This window comes from Drosophila guanche, unplaced genomic scaffold (genome assembly GCF_900245975.1).
Source record: "Drosophila guanche unplaced genomic scaffold, DGUA_6, whole genome shotgun sequence".
NCBI classification, from domain to species: domain Eukaryota; kingdom Metazoa; phylum Arthropoda; class Insecta; order Diptera; family Drosophilidae; genus Drosophila; species Drosophila guanche.
This window is the reverse complement of record NW_022995747.1, coordinates 1,662,316-1,683,444: the sequence shown is the minus strand read 5'-3', so window position 1 is coordinate 1,683,444 and position 21,129 is coordinate 1,662,316. Positions and strand designations below refer to the sequence as shown.

General features: G+C 47.3%; 6 protein-coding genes across 17 annotated transcripts; 2 read left to right on the top strand and 4 right to left on the bottom strand.

Moving 5' to 3' along the window:
• Nucleotides 1-32: 32 nt before the first annotated feature.
• LOC117582894 (bifunctional purine biosynthesis protein PURH) lies at nucleotides 33-2,250 on the bottom strand. Its single transcript, XM_034270987.1, has 4 exons — nucleotides 2,122-2,250; nucleotides 981-2,053; nucleotides 369-929; nucleotides 33-302 (listed from the first exon to the last, which is right to left on the bottom strand). The coding sequence occupies exons 1-4, from the start codon at nucleotides 2,138-2,140 to the stop codon at nucleotides 183-185; spliced, it is 1,773 nt and encodes a 590-aa protein (XP_034126878.1). The 5' UTR covers nucleotides 2,141-2,250; the 3' UTR covers nucleotides 33-182.
• A 172-nt stretch (nucleotides 2,251-2,422) lies between these two features.
• LOC117582896 (tRNA dimethylallyltransferase) lies at nucleotides 2,423-4,064 on the bottom strand. The gene has a single exon (XM_034270989.1). The coding sequence runs from the start codon at nucleotides 3,846-3,848 to the stop codon at nucleotides 2,451-2,453; it is 1,398 nt and encodes a 465-aa protein (XP_034126880.1). The 5' UTR covers nucleotides 3,849-4,064; the 3' UTR covers nucleotides 2,423-2,450.
• On the bottom strand, nucleotides 3,478-10,208 carry LOC117582887 (transmembrane protein 245). Of its 8 annotated transcripts, none has more exons than XM_034270974.1 (9): nucleotides 9,313-9,837; nucleotides 8,644-9,255; nucleotides 8,048-8,588; nucleotides 7,609-7,811; nucleotides 7,145-7,554; nucleotides 6,857-7,084; nucleotides 6,715-6,751; nucleotides 6,567-6,573; nucleotides 3,478-3,488 (listed from the first exon to the last, which is right to left on the bottom strand). In XM_034270974.1, the coding sequence occupies exons 1-7, from the start codon at nucleotides 9,835-9,837 to the stop codon at nucleotides 6,715-6,717; spliced, it is 2,556 nt and encodes an 851-aa protein (XP_034126865.1). In that variant the 3' UTR covers nucleotides 3,478-3,488; nucleotides 6,567-6,573. The 8 variants fall into 8 exon arrangements, with proteins under 8 accessions (XP_034126865.1, XP_034126866.1, XP_034126857.1 ...); XM_034270975.1 differs by having other exon boundaries at nucleotides 6,929-7,084; XM_034270966.1 differs by lacking the exons at nucleotides 3,478-3,488; nucleotides 6,567-6,573 and adding exons at nucleotides 6,076-6,223; nucleotides 9,971-10,208 and having other exon boundaries at nucleotides 6,719-6,751; nucleotides 9,313-9,873.
• Nucleotides 4,445-20,964, top strand: LOC117582898 (1,5-anhydro-D-fructose reductase). The gene is made up of 5 exons (XM_034270991.1): nucleotides 4,445-4,606; nucleotides 4,927-5,107; nucleotides 5,161-5,848; nucleotides 5,908-5,999; nucleotides 19,186-20,964. Exons 1-4 carry the CDS (start codon nucleotides 4,535-4,537, stop codon nucleotides 5,954-5,956), a joined length of 990 nt encoding a protein of 329 aa, XP_034126882.1. The 5' UTR covers nucleotides 4,445-4,534; the 3' UTR covers nucleotides 5,957-5,999; nucleotides 19,186-20,964.
• Nucleotides 10,782-11,695, bottom strand: LOC117582900 (phosphatidylinositol N-acetylglucosaminyltransferase subunit H). The gene is made up of 3 exons (XM_034270993.1): nucleotides 11,173-11,695; nucleotides 11,037-11,114; nucleotides 10,782-10,975 (listed from the first exon to the last, which is right to left on the bottom strand). The coding sequence occupies exons 1-3, from the start codon at nucleotides 11,629-11,631 to the stop codon at nucleotides 10,829-10,831; spliced, it is 684 nt and encodes a 227-aa protein (XP_034126884.1). The 5' UTR covers nucleotides 11,632-11,695; the 3' UTR covers nucleotides 10,782-10,828.
• Nucleotides 11,955-19,038, top strand: LOC117582885 (serine/threonine-protein phosphatase 4 regulatory subunit 3). 5 transcript variants are annotated; one of them, XM_034270960.1, is made up of 10 exons: nucleotides 11,955-12,149; nucleotides 14,812-15,229; nucleotides 15,304-15,505; nucleotides 15,618-16,556; nucleotides 16,619-16,796; nucleotides 16,855-17,110; nucleotides 17,174-17,446; nucleotides 17,515-17,648; nucleotides 17,711-18,555; nucleotides 18,622-19,038. In XM_034270960.1, exons 2-10 carry the CDS (start codon nucleotides 15,123-15,125, stop codon nucleotides 18,721-18,723), a joined length of 3,036 nt encoding a protein of 1,011 aa, XP_034126851.1. In that variant the 5' UTR covers nucleotides 11,955-12,149; nucleotides 14,812-15,122; the 3' UTR covers nucleotides 18,724-19,038. The 5 variants fall into 5 exon arrangements, with proteins under 5 accessions (XP_034126851.1, XP_034126850.1, XP_034126854.1 ...); XM_034270959.1 differs by having other exon boundaries at nucleotides 14,812-15,233; nucleotides 15,308-15,505; XM_034270963.1 differs by having other exon boundaries at nucleotides 14,812-15,234; nucleotides 15,318-15,505.
• Nucleotides 20,965-21,129: the final 165 nt, after the last annotated feature.

Here is a 21,129-nt window from a genome sequence, read left to right as displayed (position 1 = left end):
AACTAAAGGTACAAGTTTAAATTCTATTTTTATTGAGCATGTGGAATGTGGAGAAAAGGCAGTTGGATTTGGGTTGTGCATATTCGACAAAGCTGAGGAAGATCTAAAAATGCCAAATAATACGCGAACTTAGCAGTCGGTCACTGGCAGGCAGATATGCTTAGTGGGTTGCTGCACTGTCTTTAATGATGAAACAGGCGCAGATTGGTGTGGGCCATAATGATGCCATGCTCATCGCAAGCGGCAATGACGCCAGCATCATTGGTAGATCCCGCCGGGCTGGCAATATACGACACACCGCTCTGTGGAAATATAATAAAAAGGAATTAAGAAGAGTCCAAAGCATAGGTAGAAGCTTCTCAGCATACCAGACTCGCGCGATCAATGTTATCGCGGAAGGGAAAGAATGCATCGGAGCCGAGAGCCACTCCGCTCAGCTGCTTCAGCCATTCCACCTTCTGCTCAGCTGTCAGCTGCTGTGGCGCCGTGTCGAACATGCTCTCGAACTGTGTCAGCGGCATGTCCTTGCCCACCGTGCCATTCACGTAGTTGTCAATGGCATTGGATATCTCAGCGCGCTTCACGCCTGCCTTGAACTTCATGCCGGCCACGCTGGGATGCTGACGCAGCCACCAGTTGTCGGCCTTCTCGCCGGCCAGACGCGTGCAATGGATGCGGGATTGCTGGCCCGCACCAATGCCAATGACCTGACCATCGCGCGCATAGCAAACGGAGTTGCTCTGCGTGTACTTCAGCGCGATGGTGGCCACAATGAGATCCCGCACAGCAGCCTCGGGCAGGGGACTGCGCTTGCTCACGACCTTCGAGAAGAGCGAGGCATCAATGACGGCATCGTTGCGTTTTTGCTCCAGAGTCAAGCCAAAGATGGTTTTGCGCTCCACAGCGGTGGGCTCGTAGCTGGGATCCATCTGAAAGGATGGATTGAGTTTTTGAGCTTATTTCCGATTCATTTTACTCACCTGCAGAATGCAGTAGCTGCCATTTTTCTTTTTCTTGAGAATTTCCAGAGCTGCCGGCTCGTAGCCAGCTGCAATGATGCCATCGGATACCTCGCGGGAGATGATTTTCGCTGTGACCACATCGCAGACATCGGACAGGGCCACAAAGTCCCCGAACGAGCTCATACGATCCGCGCCACGTGCCCGGGCATAGGCCGTGGCCAGTGGCGTCAGCTGCTCGTACAGATCGTCCACCATGCAGAGCTTGGCCTGTGCCGGATTGAGGGCCACACCCACAGCGGCACCAGCGGGCGAGACATGTTTGAAGCTAGTGGCTGCTGGAAGATTCAGCGCCTGCTTCAGTTCCTTGACCAGCTGCCAGCCATTGAGAGCGTCGCAGAGATTGATGAAGCCCGGCGAGGCATTGAGCACGCGCAGCGGCAACTGCGCCAGCTGGGTGTACAGCTGTGCTGGCTTCTGGTGGGGATTCATGCCGTAGCGCAGCTGCAGCTGGGACACACCCGATCCGTATTGCTTCCTGAAGTAGTCCGAGATGGCATCGTCATAGCTGGCCGTGTGCGTGAAGGCCTTGAGGGCCAGCGACTGGCGTGTCTCCAACGTGGTATCTCCCTTGGCGCCGATCTCCGCCAGCACTCGCTCGTAGTCCACAGCCTCGCAGACGACTGTGACACGCTGATGGTTCTTGGCCGCCGCACGCAGCAGTGTGACGCCGCCAATGTCAATGTTCTCCACAGCATCGGCGAGCGTAACATCCGGCTTGGCTATGGTGCTGGCAAAGGGATACAGATTGCACACCACCAGCTGAACCAAGCCGTAGCCCTGCTTCGACATGTCCGCGAGATCGCTGTCGGTGGTGCGTGACAGAATGCCAGCATGTACCGCAGGATGCAGCGTCTTCACACGTCCGCCCAGCATCTCGGGTGCGCCAGTGATGTCCGACACATCCTTGACTTTGAGGCCAGCGGCACGCAGCGCTGTGGCAGTGCCGCCACTGGCGACCAGCTCAAAGCCAAGGGTCACAAGTTTCTTGCCCAAGTCAAGCAGACCCGTCTTGTCCGAAACGCTAAGAAGAGCTGGAGGGAGGGATAAATGTGCGGTGGATAGATGGTGGACACTGAGAGAGACTTTGATTGAGACTCACCAATCTTGCTGGAGCTCATGGTGCTGCTTGTAGTTTTGCTGGCGTCTGAAATGCAAATGAAAGGCAAAACGAGTTCAGTTGAGGACGTAGGCTGCGGATTGGGATTGCACAAACATGTTTTCGCTTTTTTTACGCCTAGGCAACGACCTACGGCTGTGGGCTGCGGTTTGTCGTTGATACCAGGCCCCCCCCGGTGCAGCTGCAGGGCTGTGGGGTTATCGAATTCGCACCCAAACCGCCGCTTGCATCAGCAGATCAGTGAGCTCAGCTCGAGTGCAACAAAAAATAAACAGAAAATCGCTCAAATTGGTACGTATACGCCTTTATTGCTATGCGAGGGTCTCGGGTTTCGTTTCATTTACAAAAACCTTATCAGCAGTTGACTGCTGCCTCTCCGCTTCCTGCTCCTGCTCCCTCTCCTTTCTGCGCTTTGCCTCCCGCCTACGCTTGTGCTTGTTGGACTTCAAGTGCAGCCCCCACTGATACTCGCCAACAAAGTGCCGCTCGCAGATAGCACAAAAGTTGCTCGTCTCCTCATTGAGATCTGCGCCGGGATGCACACGCTTGGCCATTGGCTCAATCTCGCACAGCTGGCCACTCCTATAGCTCTCCACTATGAACTCAGCGCGTTGGTACACTGCCGCTGGCCAAGCGCTAACATCGCTGGTGTCCAGCTCGTAGAGATCCGGCACCTGGCGATCTTTGCTGCCCAGAAAACGATTGTTGATCCATTTAATTTGCTTCTTGGAGTAGCGACGCGTCACCAGCTTGAGCTCATCGCAGCAGGCGCGCAGCAGATCGATGCCAACGGGCAGACCCTCCTGCTTGAGCTCTTCCTTGCTGGGCAGGCGGTAGGCGTGAGTTCTAAGATACTCTTCGATCTGTTCATCCTGCTGCTCGTTGTGTTTCATCAGGTACGGCACAAACTCCTTGTAGCCGATGGTTTGCAGCACACCCGAGGTGTAGGCCTGCACAGTGACGGCTTTGTTTTCATCGTGAAACTGCCGCAGCTCCTTGAGCAGACCTTGCTGCAGCATTCCATCCACCCGACCATCTAGGCGTGCATTGAGCACGTCCTGTTGGCATCGCAGCCACAAGAGGATTGTGTGGGGATAACGCAGCGGTCCACCCAGACGATTTCCTCCTGGGCGTTGACGCTGCTCTGCTAGCTTCTCCGTCAGCGTCTGCCCGGTGCCCTGGTACACTTCAATGGCGCGCAGAATCTTGCGTCTGTTGTTGGGATGAATGCGATTGGCGCTGCCGGCATCGATGCTGGCCAGATGCTGATGCAGTGCGGCAGTTGTCATCGCAGCCAACGTTTCATCAGCCAACTGTTGCGTCAGCAGGCTGCTGTTTTTGCTGTCCCCCTCCTGCGTGTCCACCAATATGTCCCACAGCAGCGACTCAATGTAATAATTGGTGCCACCCACGACAATTGGCGGAGTGGATTTGGTCAGCAGTCGCTCGATGATCGGCAGAGCAGCATTGCGGAAGTGGGTGACTGTAAAGGGCTCGGCCGGAGTCGCCACATCCAGCAGATGATGCCTCGCACGTGCCTGCTCCTCCTTGGTTGCCTTGGCCGTGGCTATGTCCAGGTTCGTGTAGACCTGCATTGAATCGGCGCTGATTATCTCGCCCCCGAAGCGCTCGGCCAGTTCCAGCGAGAGCTTCGTCTTCCCGGTGCCAGTCGAACCGAGTATCACAATTAAAGGCACTTTGCGCATCATCTTTCCAGCCAATTGAAAGTAAACACCGCCACAGACACGTTTTGCGGCACGTGTGAAACTCACGAATCTCAACAACCTGTTGTTTACTCCGATTGTTAGTATTTTTACAGCATATACATGTTTGACACCAACTTGCTTATTAATAATGGGGTTTAATGCTAATATTTTATGCTATTTTAGCCTTTAATTTGTTTAAAAACTTACAGAAACCGCGAAAATTGTGCAAAAAGCGAGGGAGTCACGACTGACAATATTCTATATCGAATATATCAAACTATCGATAGGCAGTAAAGCTGGTTTTTAGTGTGAACGTGCTCTGCGCGCACAACCAAAATTTAAATTTCAAACGAAACTAATGACTGCTATGAACTTATATTTTTACAGTTTTGACTTGATCTCAAGAAGTTTCTAAAAACGAACTCCAAAGAAATGAACATAGAACACATGCGGCTGGGCTACTAATGTCAATCATTGGGGCCCCCAATAAGACAGACCGTCTCTTAAAATACACATAATCCCTCATGCCCAAGCTTTTGTAGCCGTGTAGCTTGTCGTTTGCCGGGCGGCAGCATGATTTTTATAAACTTTAGAGATTGTTTTGCCATCGAAGCGGTTGTGTCGCGGTATTTTTGAAAACTTCCTTTGAAACTTGTCCAGCTGAGAAATAATTTAATAATCACTAAAACATGACTAGCGAGAAGTATTTAACCTTGAACAATGGGCTGAAAATGCCTTTAATTGGCGTGGGCACTTGGCAGGTAATTTGATATCACAAAATTAATTAAATTGATTACTAATAACTAATGAAAGACTAAGAAAAAACCCGACACGTCATACGCCCGAATCCAGTCGTGCTGCACTCCCCTCCCCACTGGAGGGGCATTTAGAATCTCTGGCGGACCGGTTTTTACTGCACAATAAAAAGCGACAGAATCGACTTTCTCTGGAGTGTAAACCAAACAAAAGCCACAAATGGGCAAACACTGCATGAAACACTGTCGAGAGACACACTCTAGACAGATTGAAATCTTATCTTTGCCACCGCTTAACCGCACTTTATTCCCGTTTTGGTTTTTAGGCATCCGATGAGGAAATCGAGACGGCCATTGATGCTGCCCTGGAGGTGGGGTATCGCCACATCGACACCGCGCCAGTTTATGGCAACGAGCCGGCAATTGGGCGTGTGCTCAAGCGCTGGCTGGATGCTGGCAAGGTGAAGCGTGAGGAGCTGTTCATTGTGACCAAGCTGCCACCCATTTGTGAGTAATTGTAAGACAATGATTGTGCATTAAATAAAAACTTTTCTTGATAGTGAATCGCCCGCACGAAGTGCTGCCAACCATTAAAAAATCGCTGGCCGATTTGCAGCTGGACTATGTGGATATGTACCTGATTCATACACCCTTCACGCTGAACATCAACGAGGATGGCAGCTTCAAGATCGATGCAGAGGGTCTCATGGAGGTGGATCCCACCACAGATCATGCTGCCATCTGGCTGGAAATGGAGAAGCTGGTGGCACAGGGCTTGGCCAAATCTATTGGCGTCTCCAACTTCAGCAAGGATCAGGTGGCGCGTCTGCTGAAGAACTGCAAGATTCGTCCAGTCAACAATCAGATCGAACATCATGTGTACCTGCAACAGCGTGAACTGGTGGACTTCTGCAAGGCCGAGAATGTGGCCGTCACAGCATACTCCCCACTGGGCTCCAAGGGCATTGCCGCGTTCAATGCGGGCGCTGGCATTGTGCGCGATTTGCCCGACCTCATGGACATACCGGAGGTCAAGGAGATTGCCGCTGCTCACGGCAAGTCCCCTGCTCAGGTGCTGCTGCGCTGGATCCTCGACAATGGACTGTGCGCCATTCCCAAGAGCACAAATGCGGCACGCTTGAAGCAAAATTTGGATGTGTTTGACTTTAAGCTAAGTGAGGAGGAGGTGGGCAAGCTGCTGGCTCTTGATAAGAATATTCGCGTGTGTGATTTTGCCTTCTTCCATGGGTAAGACCTCAGAAAATGTTTTCGGAAACCGACAACTCATTTATTTCCCTTCTTTACAGCGTGGAGCGGCATCCGGAATTCACATTCAAGAATCAGTACACCAATTAGGCAAAGAAAGTCCAACGAATGTTCGACACATGCACCATGCACCATGAATCGACATTTACATTTACTCTTTTTTTATATATTTATAAATATTTTTCTTCACAATAGAAGCACACACAAATACTTATGCTTCGTTCTTAACTGGTTTGCGGCTGCAGCTGTAAAGTTTTGGTTATAATTCTCAGCTCAACAGGTTTTCCAGCAGGCAGCGGCAAGGCTGGCTTTTCTTCGTTTATAATCGCTCGTTTGGGGTTCGATTCGTTGGAGCTGCTGGGGGGAATAAACTGTGGAATTATATGGGGTCATTGGCTGCATTGTTAGTACTGGAATTTATTTATGTTTGATTCTAAGCTTAAACAAATCACAAGACTTAGTAGCGAGCAAACAAAATGCAATGCAAATGGTTACAAGCGCTTTAAGGACTGTTTTTCTCTTAGCTATATACAAAAATAATTCGATTCGAGGTACATATTGTACGTAACATTAATAAGTTAATTAGTTGGGTGCTTACAGGCTAATATTAGGGGACTGACTGACTGTTTAGACGGATTCAAATACTATTTAATTTGTAGTAAAAAACGTTTAACGAAACGAAGCAAAGTTATGGGAAAACTGCCATCCTGAGGGGGGTATTATTATGATATTCGTTTATCATATTTGGGCCAAACTCAATTTGATTGTCAAGCCTTTGGCCACAGCGCTTTCTTGTTAGTTTTGAGTATTTAAACATAAAATTCGTGGAGTTATTCGTTGCTCTGCACTCACGTGGTGCGCGTGGCTTCCTCCTCTGAGCTGCGCCTAAAAAACAGCAGTGTAAAACAGACGCATTAGTAGAAGGAAAATAAACTTTTTGACAGTCCAAGCAATACAAAAGCAACAGGGAAAATAAACATTCTCACTCACTTAGCTCCTTCCGCTGCACAATATTCACAAATTTCAAGCTTTTCATGCAATAACAAATAAATCAAATAGTACCTGGGGGGATCCTGATTCGAGCGCATGGCCAAGGCGGCCACCTCGAAGATGCCAATGAAGAAGCACAGCATGAGGGGACCCAATATGGCACCCTGCCAGCCGATCCAGTACATGCCACCCGCTATGGCCAGACCATTCAGATACGGATGTCCGCCGCTGCCATAAATAAATGGGAATCAAAATAAACTGATCTATTTCTGAGAGTTCTTTACTCACCCCTTGAGATCCGCATAAATGGCCGTCTCAAATGTGGAGGGCACAAAGAACTGCAGCAGAAACAATATCAAACCCGTATAGAAGCGATCCTGGGCCAGCCAGAGTTCCAGGAACGCGGGCACCGCACACCAGTAGCTGCCCAGAAATGGCGCAGCTGCTAGAATGGCTGCCAGCGCAGAGGGCAGAAACACAATTCGCGCACCAAACACCGTGTGGACCAGCCACGTGAAAAGACCCGTAAATATGGAGCACTTGAACATGGAGACCAGCACCACCGTGATGGAGTTCTCCATGCCATCGACAATCTTAGTGCCAGAGGTGGAGTAGCCCAGGTACTTGGTGATCTGAAGCGGCGCATACTTTTCCTTGCTGCTCGAGAGGAGGTAGAACAAAGCGGTAAAGAAGACAATCTGCAAAAATCATTATAAATATCTGAAAATAAATTGCAGAAGCTCTATGCTTACCATATCCAGAATAAACTCGATGCAGGCTTGTCCGCCAGACAGCACCAGTGACAGGATCTCCCCAGTCACGCCCATAATCATCGAGAGATTCGTGCGTATAATGTGCCAAAGGGATTCAGCCACTTCGAGGATGGTTTGCGTGTTGCTCTGTGCCCAGCCGATGATACCCTGTTTCGCCACTAAAACTAGCTCTTTAAAATGTCCTTTTGTTAAATAAATGTCCGTAGGTTAGCGGATGGAACATAGAATGAGTTTGTTATTTCATAGAGACGCAGACAGAAAGTTAAGGAAAAGGGGTTAAGAATGCAGCAAGAAAAACAAAAAAAACAAAAGCCCATAAACCACAAAAAGTGTTTCCCCGGGCATATAAATAATAAAGTAAACGTTAATTTGTTACATAAAACAAATGAGGAGAGGTAGAAAGAGGAGCTGCGCTTACCCGGGTTATCAACAATTTCGCCAAAAGTGCTCTTCAGCGCATCCGTGGGCACACGTGGCCCGTAGGAGTCGCCCCGCTTGTTAAAGTCCACCCAATACTGTATGAGCCTGTCCCACACGTCGAGTATTTGCTCCTTGAGCTTGGTGGCATGCACCTTGTCAGCGTCTGCCAGCCAATCGTCAATGTAGGTCTCTATCTTACGGCGACCATAATGGTGCGCATTGTCTAGCGCATCATCGATGGACGCCTGCATGTTGGCGGGCAAAATATCAATTAGCTCAGGACGATCTGTGATCGTCTTGTTAATTAGATCTTTTGTCAGGTAGGCCACCTCGATGGTCTCCGAATAAATGTTGACGCAAAAGAACACGCTCAAAATGATGATGCAGAAGAGCATGGCAATGATCATGAGTATGGAGGTGACAGACTCCACCGAGGACTTTAACGAATCGCGCACAATTGTGTGGATGCGATAGTTGAGTTCCAGCACACCCGGCAGGCAGAGCGGCAGGACAGCAGAATGATGTTCAATGGCCCAGGACTGGAGGTGGGCAATAAAGTAAGAGATTTGTATTATAATTATGCGAACAACTCACCCTCAAGCCCAGATACAGCTCATTGATCTTGCCACACACAAAGTCTGTGATGCCCGTGTACGCTCCGAATTTGTAGATCAAATGCAGCAGCACTGGCACGGCTGCCAGGATGACCATCCAGATGTTTCGGTACAGCACATTGGCCAGGCAGGCGTACAGCAGCAGCTTCAACAGCGTTCCGCTCTGATGACCCTCCGCGGTATCATCCGGCTTCACATCGAACGTATCCGTGGAGTCTACCGTGTCGCTCAGTGATATATCCTCCACATCAGATTGCAACGTCTCCGCGGTGACTGGCCGCTCGCTGCTCGCCTTCCCACAAAGACTAAAATTACTCAGCGAACGCTCAAAGTCATTCTTGTCAAACAGTAACTTCAGGCGGTGCAAATACGAGCCAGAACCTTCGCTACCTTTCAAATGATACGCCGTGGAGGCCGTCACGTACGCCATGACCAGCAGGAAGACGGGCACTTGCAGGGCGCCCAGAAAGCTGCTCAAGTAGCCGGCTATCGCGATCCACATGGACTGTCCAGCGACGACAAAGTGAGTGCTGTTTTCCGGGCTCCAAAAGAAGTGCACACAGCTAAGGTAGACCAGCACAAGCGCGATAATCTGGAAGAGGGAAAGTTAAAGCTGCAGCTGCTGTGGAAATTTCGAGCACAAACCCACCACAAAGACATTGAGGAAGCCAATAACGCGCACAAACAGACCATGCGAGAAGGTGAGCCAGTGCCAGATGGCATAGATGAAGCCCTTGGGCGCATACAGCACCAACAGCTTGATGCAACTTGCCACACCGCAGCCGGCCAGTAGCAGTTGCCAGTGTTCGCAGAGCCAACCGATTAGCAAACGGCCGCAGTGCTCCGTCGCCTCCACGGGGGATAGAAATATTGAGACCAGCACATTGGAATCGCGCTCCTCCAGCCGCTGGAACCAGCTGTGCACGCTCTCCGCTAGCCGACGCTTGAACGGAAAGAGCACGGCGCCCATGAGGAAGGCCCACAGCAGCGGGCGCACAAATGGTCCGAGGATGAAGCACACCGCCACAAAGGCGCACACGCCCAACACGAACAGAAAGTTGTACATTGCCGCACGAAAGCTCTCATGGTTCTGGGAGCGTGTACGGAACAGGCGATTCATAACGCTGTCGAAGGATCGTTCGCGTCGTATGGGTATGGGCTCAGAGCGGTTCATTCAGAGGCGGGTTTACAATCAGGAAGGAACTGGAAACTGGAAAAAAATACGCCTATTAGTCCATGCAAGGCCACTACGCAATGCCCATATGAGGCGGTCACGCCTGTTTGTCTATTTTGGGCGGGGAACTTACTTAAATTTGACGCAGTAGACGAATCAGCGAGCAGCGCAGCTGATTCACATTTGCAGGCTGTGGACACAGTTTGTGGATGGGCTAACAGGCTGTGACAGCTATCAGTTTCGTGTGCTGGACGTGGACAACAGACATCGAAGTAGGTGTAATCCTACTCGGGTTGTTGGGCGGGGCGGGGGAGTGCAAATAAACAAATTTTTGTTGTTGTTGTTATTGTTTTTGCCAAATTACGTCAGCCGTGTGACCGTGGATTAATCGAGCAAGTATACCGGATGATGACCATTACAAATATACCGAAATATACTAAAATACACCTAGAATTCCATATCGACATTAAAATATCCTGTTTGTCAGTTTCAAACACTTATTGAATTATCGATACTTTTTTTTCGTTTTGCAGCACCACTAAGATTTAGCGATTTTCAAAACAAACGACGCCGATCAGAGACGCCATGGGTGAGAATCAATAGATTTTAACAATTAAAATCAGTAATACAACTAAATACTTGCAGAATTATCCCTACAACAAGTACTCAGCTTGCGACAAGCGCAAGAGAATTGGAATAGGACCACCGCCTGTTACTTGGAAATGTATCGCAAAATCATCAAAAAGTCCTATACAACAGAGATACGCAATTTGGTAGATTCCCGCCACATACTCTCAATTGGGACTTTAAATATAATCACATTTGTGCTTTTAGTTAAACGGAGAATGCAAGATACTGGATGTTGAGCTGGACATACCCCAACTGGAAGATCCTGTCCCGCAGGAGGATTACACGCCCATGCCAGATGTAAGAAAACTACAAAGTACACTAAACGACTCGCTATATTTAATAAACATTAACATTAACAGCTTCACAAATTGGAAGAGCTCTGCGAGGCCACACTGACGGGCGCGTCTTTATTGTAGGCGTGCTCCGACCGATCCTTGTCGCTATTCAGCCAGTGTCGATGCAGGATTCGGTAGATATGCTGCAAGCATTCGAACGAGGGCGACTGGCTCTGCAATAGCAATAAGGATACATACTGATGGGGAAAAAAGGAATGGAAGCGCACGACTCACATGGAACAATGGTATTATGGGTCGTTTCTTGAACATGCTGCCTCTGGTACGCAGGATTAGCATGTACTTAACATCCAACTGCAATGGGATTAAAGTCGATTAGAAATCAATATAAGCTAAGCAATGATTTGCTCACATTTTCAATCACTTCATTGAGCACTATGTCATGAATGTGTCCACGCTGCACACAAAAGACCGACTCCCGGCCAAAGGATCGCACCGTCTCCGTTTGCAGGGCCATGTCCCAACTGTAAAACAATTTCTCCGTTTTCACCAGGGCCAGGGCGGTGCGAATAATGACAATCGCAAGAGTTGCAACAATGATAATGGGATACAGGATGCGTGGCTGCCAAATGCTAATGAAGTTGTCCCCGAGACGCCACACGCTGATGAAGTAGACGGTCGATGCGGAGAGAAGTAGCAAAAACCGGCGCAGCTGCCTTTGGCACTGAGCCCCATGCAGGCGATTCACCAGTTCTATTCGCACCACGTCCCCTCCATAGTTTTTGATGCACACTTCCAGATCCTCCTCTGTGGAGCCGGCGTATTTAGCACCCAGGCTGTAAAAACGCTTCCTCGTCAATTCCGGTTCCATTTATTATTGTTTGTTATTGTTTATAAAAAGTATCGGTGTATGCGTGTTTTAAATATCGCCAATGCAATCGCTGCTCAACACTTCGCGCATCATCCTCAACAATTAAGAATTATATACAGTCTTCAGACAATTATTCAATAAAAATCTTTTTACAAAACTGAACTTAAAGTATTGGAATAAACTATAACATTAAACCCATACATCTTTTTTATTTTTCGTTTCTTATGGCGATTAAAAAAATTCATGTATATCGATGGTTTTTTCTTTATTGCACACTAATTCGGACGAAAAACAATATGGCGTCTACGGCCTCTCTCTCGCACACACAGCACAAAAATTTCGTCGTCGGGTCAGCCAACGCTCGAGCGTCGGTTGAAAAATTGTAAAAATATACATTGTAATTGTTACAAAGCGCGTGGTAAATAATAAATATGCGCAAACGTAAATTTGATCAAAGCTGAACTAATGCGAACAAGCGCAGACAACAAAAAACAAAGGCAGAAACAAGCAATTGCAGCGTGAGTGTAAGACTTTTTTGGAAAAGATTCAATATACCCCCTCGCGCCGCTCTCCTGTTCTTGTCCTCTTGCGGCTTCTGTGTTGTCTGAGCGTGTCTCTGCCCATGTGTGCGATTGTGTGTGTGTGATTGAATGCGAGTGTAGAGTGTATTTCTCGAGTGTGTGTGTGTACATGATTCGTTCTCTCACGTACTCCGGGTATGATTGCGGCCTTGCCCGACAGCAAAATTTGAAAATATCCTGCCAAGACCCTTTGCCAGTGGCCCGGCTTGTTGCTGTCCACGGAGTATTGCACATTTGGAGGTAATTTCATTGCTATTTTTTTGTCAAAATTTATGCAACAACGCAAACGTCGCCGTGTGTTGAGTTTCGCTCTGTAGTGTGTTGAATTGAGGTGAGTTTTTCGTTTGCCAGTGTGTGCGCCTGTGGTGTGTACCCGATGTTTTTCTTACGTTTTCGTGTGCGTTTCAATTAAATCCAAAATTTGCGAATATCGGGGCAACGGTGTACACTTAAAATGCGCTGCATTGTGAAATCAAAACACTATCCGTTGAGAAGAATTGGATGCGTCAGAAGATATTACGGGGTAGGTGTGTGTGTCCCGTGTGTTGATTTGGGGGAAGACGGCATTTTTTTTCTTGTATCTCTCGCTTCTTCTTCGTCGATGAAATACGCTGCAATGTTTGCGATTCTGTTTTGTGCCTGCCATTCGCAATAATTTCATTGAATGAACCGCAAAGGAGACGGCCAAAAAACCGATGTACTTGCTAGACGGTGCATGTGTGTGAGTGTGTTGTGTGTTCGTGATTGAGTGAACGTGAAGTTTGTGTGTGTATAGCATATGAAAATACAGAAATTAAAAAAGAAATAATGGAAATATGCTGACATTGCATTTGGGCCAGAACGGGACAGCGTGTAGTAATTATTTGTGAATTTTCGTATTCTTGCCACGAACCGTCCCCGTCCCTGTCCCGACCCAATACCACCCCAAAATGTGCATACAGGAACAGACACACACTCACGCGCATTTTGCGAATGTGTGGAGCATTAGCGCGCGCGTATTCTGCACACATTGCCATGCATGCAAAACAAGATACGACGCGTTCGTAACGGCTGCCGTTAAACAGGCTCCTTCTCCCCCATTCTCCTCTCCTCGCCCAGCCCTTTTCCGCACTGTGCCATTCATTGTGTGGAGCGAACGAGCAAGAGCGAGAATTCGCTCGCACAAAGCGGAACCGAAAGAAACAGACGCGTTCGTTCCCCCAAATTGTGTCCTGCATCCTTTCGTTTTTTATGCTTATCTTTTCTTCGAATTTCCTTTTCTTACTTTCTTCAAACGCATACACAGCCAATTGCAGCTTTCGTAGATTCATGTGCTCTATGAGTGTGTGTGTGTGTGTGTTCAGAGTCCCCCCCTCAGTTATCTTCTTGTTCTCTTTTGTTGCTGGGCAATAAAGCTTAGCAGAGTTGTCATTCTGGCCATTTCTCACTCTTTTATCAATGACTCCAGGCTCGCGAGCCGCCTCGTTTTTTGGCAGGCGTTCAAATCGTCCAACTGCCGTTTATTAATAACCCCACTAGCCAAACATATATTTTTTTGTGTGCAGCTGATTGCGTAAACCTCTATCTCAGCATTTGTTTTGAATTGCCTCGCTGGGTTTGTTTTGGTACAACTTCGCCAGCCGCTCTCTAGACTCGGTAGCTCGTCTTATCAGCACGGAATTGGCCTATGGCGCTTCGTTGGAACAAGTACACTATGCAGCGTGTATTCCATATAAATCGTATACCGTTTCGTATCTGTCCGGCGTAATCGCTGTGCAAATCGTGTTAGAGGCGGCGCAACACGCATTTATTTCAACACTCAACCTTGATGTTGCTAATGCGGGCGGGGGGGTCAGGTAAAGGTTTCATATTGATGAGTAGTGATCTGGGGTGACGCAAATTTGTATGTGATGTGTGGTATCCACAACGGTACACTCACACACACACAAACTTCCGCATCGATGACGTAGTTTTCGCTCGTTTTTTCATTCTGTTTATACACACATTATTTTACACTTTGCTTTCATTGATTTTCGCCGTGTCTGTGCGATAGTCTAATACTGGGTGGATGCCATGCCACCCACTTAACGACGACTCTCTCACTCGCACTCTCGCCGCCTGTTTGTTTTCGTCGCGCGCGTGTTTGCCTCGCCGCTGCCGCTGGCCGTGGGGCGAAAGCGCCTGCTGCCCCCACCCCCCACACACAGTCTGCCGCTGGGAAAGAGCGGAGAATGTGGAGAGTGCTGCTGCTGCTGCCTCTGCCTCTGCTGCTGTCGTGGAGAGATCTAATGAAAAGCGTTTAATGTTTGTAAACAGACCGGGCAAAAGTACAATTTTCTTTTGTGTTTTTTTTTGTATTTCTCATCTATCTTGCTGAAATGCACCCATACACAGATACATGCATGACGAGGCACGCAGGCACGACAGACGCTTTCACATTTCATTCATACATTTTTGAAGTTTTCGCGAGATTTCATTTCAAATATGCCAAAGATTCAGAGATTCGTGCAACGTTCCCTCAAAGACGTGCAACAGAATGACGTCACTTCAAGCGTATTGAATGGGGATAATCTTTATTTGTTTCATTTATTAATAACCCACATCTGATTTTATACTGCAGCGTGGCATTGTGTACAACCGGACCGGAACAGGATACCACCCACCCAGCCGGCGCTGAATTATCAGCATAACATGGATGTACAAGTCAAGCGTAGAGATTAGCCGAATCCTTTGAATTTTAAATTCAAAAATCCTAATTTAATTTAGCCTAGTAGCCGTAGCCTAGCCTAAGCCCATAACTTCTGTGGTTCCAAGCCACAACGTGGTACAAAAAAATCAAGAAAGAACAACCAAGAAAACGCCCAACAGCGCCACAAAAGCCACGAACGGGTATATTGAAAACCAAGAAAGGAAAACCCCAAAGGATTAATCATGACTACGGATACCCGCCGACGCGTCAAGTTGTACGCACTGAATGCGGAGCGGCAGTGGGATGATCGTGGCACGGGACATGTCTCCTCGACATACGTCGATCGTTTGAAAGGTAAGTATTTAGCTTAAATTGTGTACTGTAGGGGCCATGGGCTAAGCTAAGTGCCGCCGTTTTCTCCCCAAACGATCTTGCAGGTATCTCGCTGCTGGTGCGCGCCGAATCGGATGGATCGCTGCTGTTGGAGAGCAAAATACAACCGGATACCGCATACCAAAAACAGCAGGACACGTTGATTGTGTGGTCCGAGGGCGACAATTTCGATCTGGCACTGAGTTTTCAGGAAAAGGCTGGTTGCGATGAGATTTGGGAGAAAATATGTCAGGTTAGTTGTAATGAGAAATCGAGAGAGCAAAATGTGTGGCTGCCGCTTCTTTCTCTGCTTCAATGTGATTGCATTTGTCATGCGTTCTTTGTTCTACTGTAAACTGCTGCAGGTCCAGGGCAAAGATCCTTCCGTTGAGATTACACAGGATATTGTGGAAGAGTCGGAGGATGAACGCTTTGAGGACATGTCGGACACAGCGCCACCCATCGAGCTGCCTCCGTGCGAGCTATCACGGCTCGAGGACATATCGGAGACCATTCAGAGCTGTCTCTCCACGCCGCTGCGCAAGGAGAAGCTATCGATGGCCCTGGAGTCGGAGAACTACATCAAGAAGCTGCTGAATCTGTTCCATGTGTGCGAGGATCTCGACAACACCGAGGGGCTGCATCATCTGTTCGAAATATTCAAGAATATCTTCTTGCTGAACAAGAATGCCCTCTTCGAGATTATGTTCGCCGATGACACAATTTTCGATGTGGTCGGCTGTCTCGAGTACGATCCCAGTGTGGCCCAGCCGAAGAAGCATCGCCAGTACTTGAAGCAGTGGGCAAAGTTCCGTGAGGCTGTTCCCATCAAGAACCAAGACCTGCTGGCCAAAATCCATCAAACGTTTCGTGTGCAGTACATACAGGACATCATTCTGCCCACGCCGTCGGTTTTCGTCGAGGACAACATGCTGAACACGCTCTCCAGCTTTATATTCTTCAACAAGGTGGAGATTGTCACAATGATTCAGGACGACGAGCGATTCCTGCTCGACGTTTTCGCTGTGCTCACAGATACGGCCATTGGCGACACCAAGCGACGCGACACGGTCCTCTTTTTGAAGGAGTTCTGCAACTTTGCTCAAAACTTGCAGCCCCAGGGCAAGGATTCGTTCTACAAGACGCTCACCTGCCTGGGCATATTGCAGGCGCTGGAGCTGACGCTGGTCATGAACGATAAGAAAACCAAGTCGGCCTCCATTGACATACTCACGGCAATTGTAGAGTTCTCGCCGCTGGTTGTGCGCAACTACACGCTGAATCAGGTCAACCGGCCAGAGGGCGTAAGTTTTCAACAGAAAAAGCAGGTCTTACCCCATAGATTTATAATATTTTCTGTATATAGGAGCGCATGCTGCTGAACATTGCCATCGAACAAATGTTGAATGACTCGGAGCCGGAGCTGGGCATTGCGGTGCAGCTGATGGGCATTGTTAAGATTCTGCTTGAGCCGGAGAACATGCTCACCGAGAAGGGAGATTTTCTCAATTTCTTCTACAAATACAGTGTTCAGACTTTAGTTGGTAAGAGTCGTAGAGTGCGGTCCCCACTTTCCAAGGTTACAACTTTCCTTTTCTGCAGCTCCGCTAATTGTCAACACGCTGGGTGACCGTCCGCAAAACGAAGATTATCAGACTGCACAGCTGCTTGGCATTGTTTTGGATATTTTGTCGTTCTGCGTGGAGCACCATAGCTATCACATTAAGAATTTCTTATTGCAAAAGGATCTCCTCAAGAAAATTCTGGTGCTGATGAAGAGCTCACACACGTTCCTTGTACTCGGCGCACTGCGGCTGCTGCGCAAGATAATTGCACTCAAAGATGAGTTTTACAACAGGTAATTAAAGGGTGATATAGATGTATAATTAAGGTATTTATTCGTTCTTCTTTTACGATACAGACACATTGTCAAGTGCAATCTTTTTGCGCCGGTTGTGGATGCCTTTATTCGTAACAATGGCCGCTACAATCTCTTGGAATCGGCCATTCTGGAGTTGTTTGAGTTTATAAAACTCGAGGATATACGCACGCTGTGTGTTTATTTTGTGGAGAACTTTAGCAAAATATTTGATGAAATCGAATATGTGCAGACATTCAAATATTTAAAGAATCGCTACGATCAGTACCAGGATCGACTGAAGGATCGCGACAAGATGGAAAACCGCACAGATGGGTAGGTCTATTCGCTGTTGTTTCCGTCCTCAAGGTTTATTTAACTAATTTTCTGTGGGGTTTGTACAGTGGCCTGCCGATCATACGCAGTGGTGGACGGTTTCGTCGGGATCAGCGTCAAATGGAAGAGGAGGAAGAGATGTGGTTCAATGAAGAGGATGATTTCACCGAGGAAATCGACACATACAACAATGTCATCAAATGTAAGAGACCTTAAAAATATTCTTGTGTGTTAAATAAAACATCTTCTGATACATTTTTGCAGCCGTCAGCGAAAAGAATGGCCCGCAAAACCAATCACCGCAGCAGAAGTCTTCTCCGCCGCACAGTACGTCACCCCACAGCGGTCTACTGGGGGGTCTGAATTCCACAGCGACTGCCACTGCCACAGCCACAGCAACTGCCACTGCCACATCAGCATCAGCAGCCGGTGCACCCGTGGCAAGTGGAAGCAGCAGCCCAGAGGCGGGCATTGTCGATGACCAGGCCCAGGCTGCAGTGCATCTGGCCGCGGCTGCCAATATTGCACTGCAGCATCACCAGCAACAGCAGCAGCAGCAACAACAGCAGCAGCAGAACCCATTCCAGCAACAGCAGACACAGCCTGAGATCGCAGAACTGCACCAGCAGCTGAGCGGTGTCGAGACGCCGCAGAATCAAGAGTTGGTGCTTTCGACATCGCCCACAGATAACGCCTCTTCATCATCGTCGTCGTCGTCATCGGCATCATCATCATCGCTTGAAGCGTCCACGTCATCTTCGGCGTCATCGTCCTCATCCTCATCGTCACCGCCGAGTACGTCGGCAGCCGCTTCTCATTGCGATTCGGCGACAGTAGCTCAGGTTGTGGCCAGTCAGTTTTTAACGATCGCTATCGCCGCGTCCGTGACAGCGGCAGCAACATCGGCTGCCCCAAATCTGGCTCCAGCTCCGACTGTGGCCGATCCCGATATCGAGCCCGTCGACTCACAGCCGCCTCCGGGCACCACCAGCGAGCTCGATGGCCTTCTCGTCCAGTCGGCTGTGGCGGAGAAAGAATTGGTGGCATCCAGCATTGACGCAAGCACAGACTCGGCGAACAGCGAAACGGACAAGTCGACGACCAAGAAGGTAAATAAAATAGATGAGAAAATTTGTATGGTAGTTATTGTAACATTTTCTATTCGTTTCTTACAGGGCCTGGTCGATTATGAGAGCGACTCCGGTGAGGATGATGACGAGGATGATGAGGACGACTCTGATGGGCCACAAGCACAAAAGCGCGCGCGTCTGGCATAGTTGACAGATGTGGAGCAGCAGGGCGGCATCAATTATAAATTAGTACACACATAACCCACACCCACACACTAACACACCAACACCAACGAACGGAACGTAGGGAAGGAGGAGGAGTTGCCGAGAGAGTCGAGCCTATCCGAACAGGAGGAGAACGTCGATGGTCAGTGGTCAACCAACCAGCTTGTTAATGCATTTTGCGGCAAACCACAGGCACAGGCACAGCAGCAGACGGGAGACGGAGGACGGGAGATGGCGGTACGATGTAAGATCGAACAAGAAAACATAAAGTTAAATTTTAGCATAAAAAATTTATTTTAAAGGAAAGCGAACACCTAAAAGTAAAACAAGAAATTATAAATCTTACTTTACTAAATTAATAACTAAAACAAAAACAAAACAAAACAAGAATATATATATATATAAACATATATATATATATATATATATATATATATATACGAAATATATATACATATATATTCAAATATATATGCATATGAAAATATAATTAACTATATGTATGTGTGTCCAGCCGCGCACATTACCGATCAACCGATTAACGATCAGCGAGCGATCCAGGCAGTTAGATCCCCTACAGCAAAATGCTACGTGCTCTCTGTCATGGTGAAATTATTTACAAGGTGACTGTGCGAGGATCACTAACTAATTCAAGCGCTAGAAAGGGATACAGTGTGGTGCAGACATCACCTTGTAAGCAATTTCAACCATGCTCTCTGTTGTGTGCGTTTTGTTTTTGAAAAAAGTTCGGAAAAAGCATTAACGAAGAAACCAAAATAAACATGTATTTAGTAGTAAAACACAGACACTTGCAACACACACAGACACAGACACCCAAGCTCGCGTGCAGAATGAGGTTGAGGATTTTGTGAGTGGTTAGTTTTAGCGCAGAATCCCCTAACAGATCCTGTCAAGTTGGCTGCTGGCTAGCGGCTGGAATGTTGTAAAGAAACGTAACAATTTTGTGCAATATTTGGTTTATTATTTGTGGTATTTTAAAGACAATTGCGATATGTAAGTTGCCTATACCTTAGTTATGTTTAAGAGTTAATTTTCAACTAACTGACAGATGGGCTTACTGCCCATCGAGGTTTTATAAAATTGTATATTAAAGCGTTGACTGTCAACAACTATTGTGCGCAAGGTTCAGGCCCGCCCAGAGGCTTATCTCATTGAGCTTGTACTTACGAGCCACACACAGATCTTGTAGACAGCGCTGTAATGTTTTCAAGCAGGATGATTGTAAATTTAAAAGCAGCAAAATTAAATATATATTCCGATTTAGACTATTTCCCCCCCGCACAGTGCGCAATTGTTTTGTAAATACCAGCAAGTGTGCTGCCCGGCTAGCTTGACAATTTCTGTTCACACCTTCAGTTAATATTACACACATTTGGAGAGGATTATCGATCGATCCAATACATTCTGATCCAATGAACCTTGTATATAATTTAGTCAGCCTCTAAATCGAATTAGACGACAATTGTTCTACTTGCACCACTCGCGACCGTAACAGTTAGCAGCAGTTAAGGACCAAGCTATTGATGAGGATGGTTTCGTGCAGATTGAGAGATTGGAAGGCAGGAAAGGAGCGTTTGTCTGACTGTGTAATTAATCAATTGTTGCGTTACCTTTGAACCATTATCGAACCATACACACACACACACACACACACATAAACACACACACATCATTTACAGCAAAGCAAGAAAAAAAGTAACTAATTATAATGATTACAAATAGAAAGTAAATTATAAAAGTGGGGGGAAACAAACAAACAAAAACAAATAACAATAAAATACAAAATAAAATAGTCTTCTTACGTTTTCCATGTAAGTTCTTTTCATATTAAATATACAAAAAGTAAAACATAATTTGTATTAAAACGAAGGCAGTGGGGAGGCGGCGCATAACCCCAGAACCCCAGCTCCACTCACCATATCCCACACAGACACTTGACTGACGTTTCGCCCTTGAGATCGCCAGCGGAAGTGTAATAAAGTTATTTGTTAATAATCGTATCTGCCATGTGCGTGTGCGTACTGTACTACTTTTTATTTATTTTAGTGTTAAATCGAACTAAGAAAAGAAACCCAAAAAATCCAACTCTCACAGCATAAACGGTTTCCCCTGGAGCAACCAAGCGATCGTAACACCACACCACACCACACCACAGACACTAATTGCATGCCTATCAAATGTAGCTGTACAGATGAAGAGATACAGATGCAGAGATACATATATGTATGTATTGTCCTTCCAAGTTGTTGGTTTTATTTGATTGATTGATTGAACTGCAACACAAAAAAATACAAAAAACACAAGCGCATAGAGAATAAATAATAAAGAAAAAACGGAAAGAAAACATAAAATAAAATAATAAGAAGC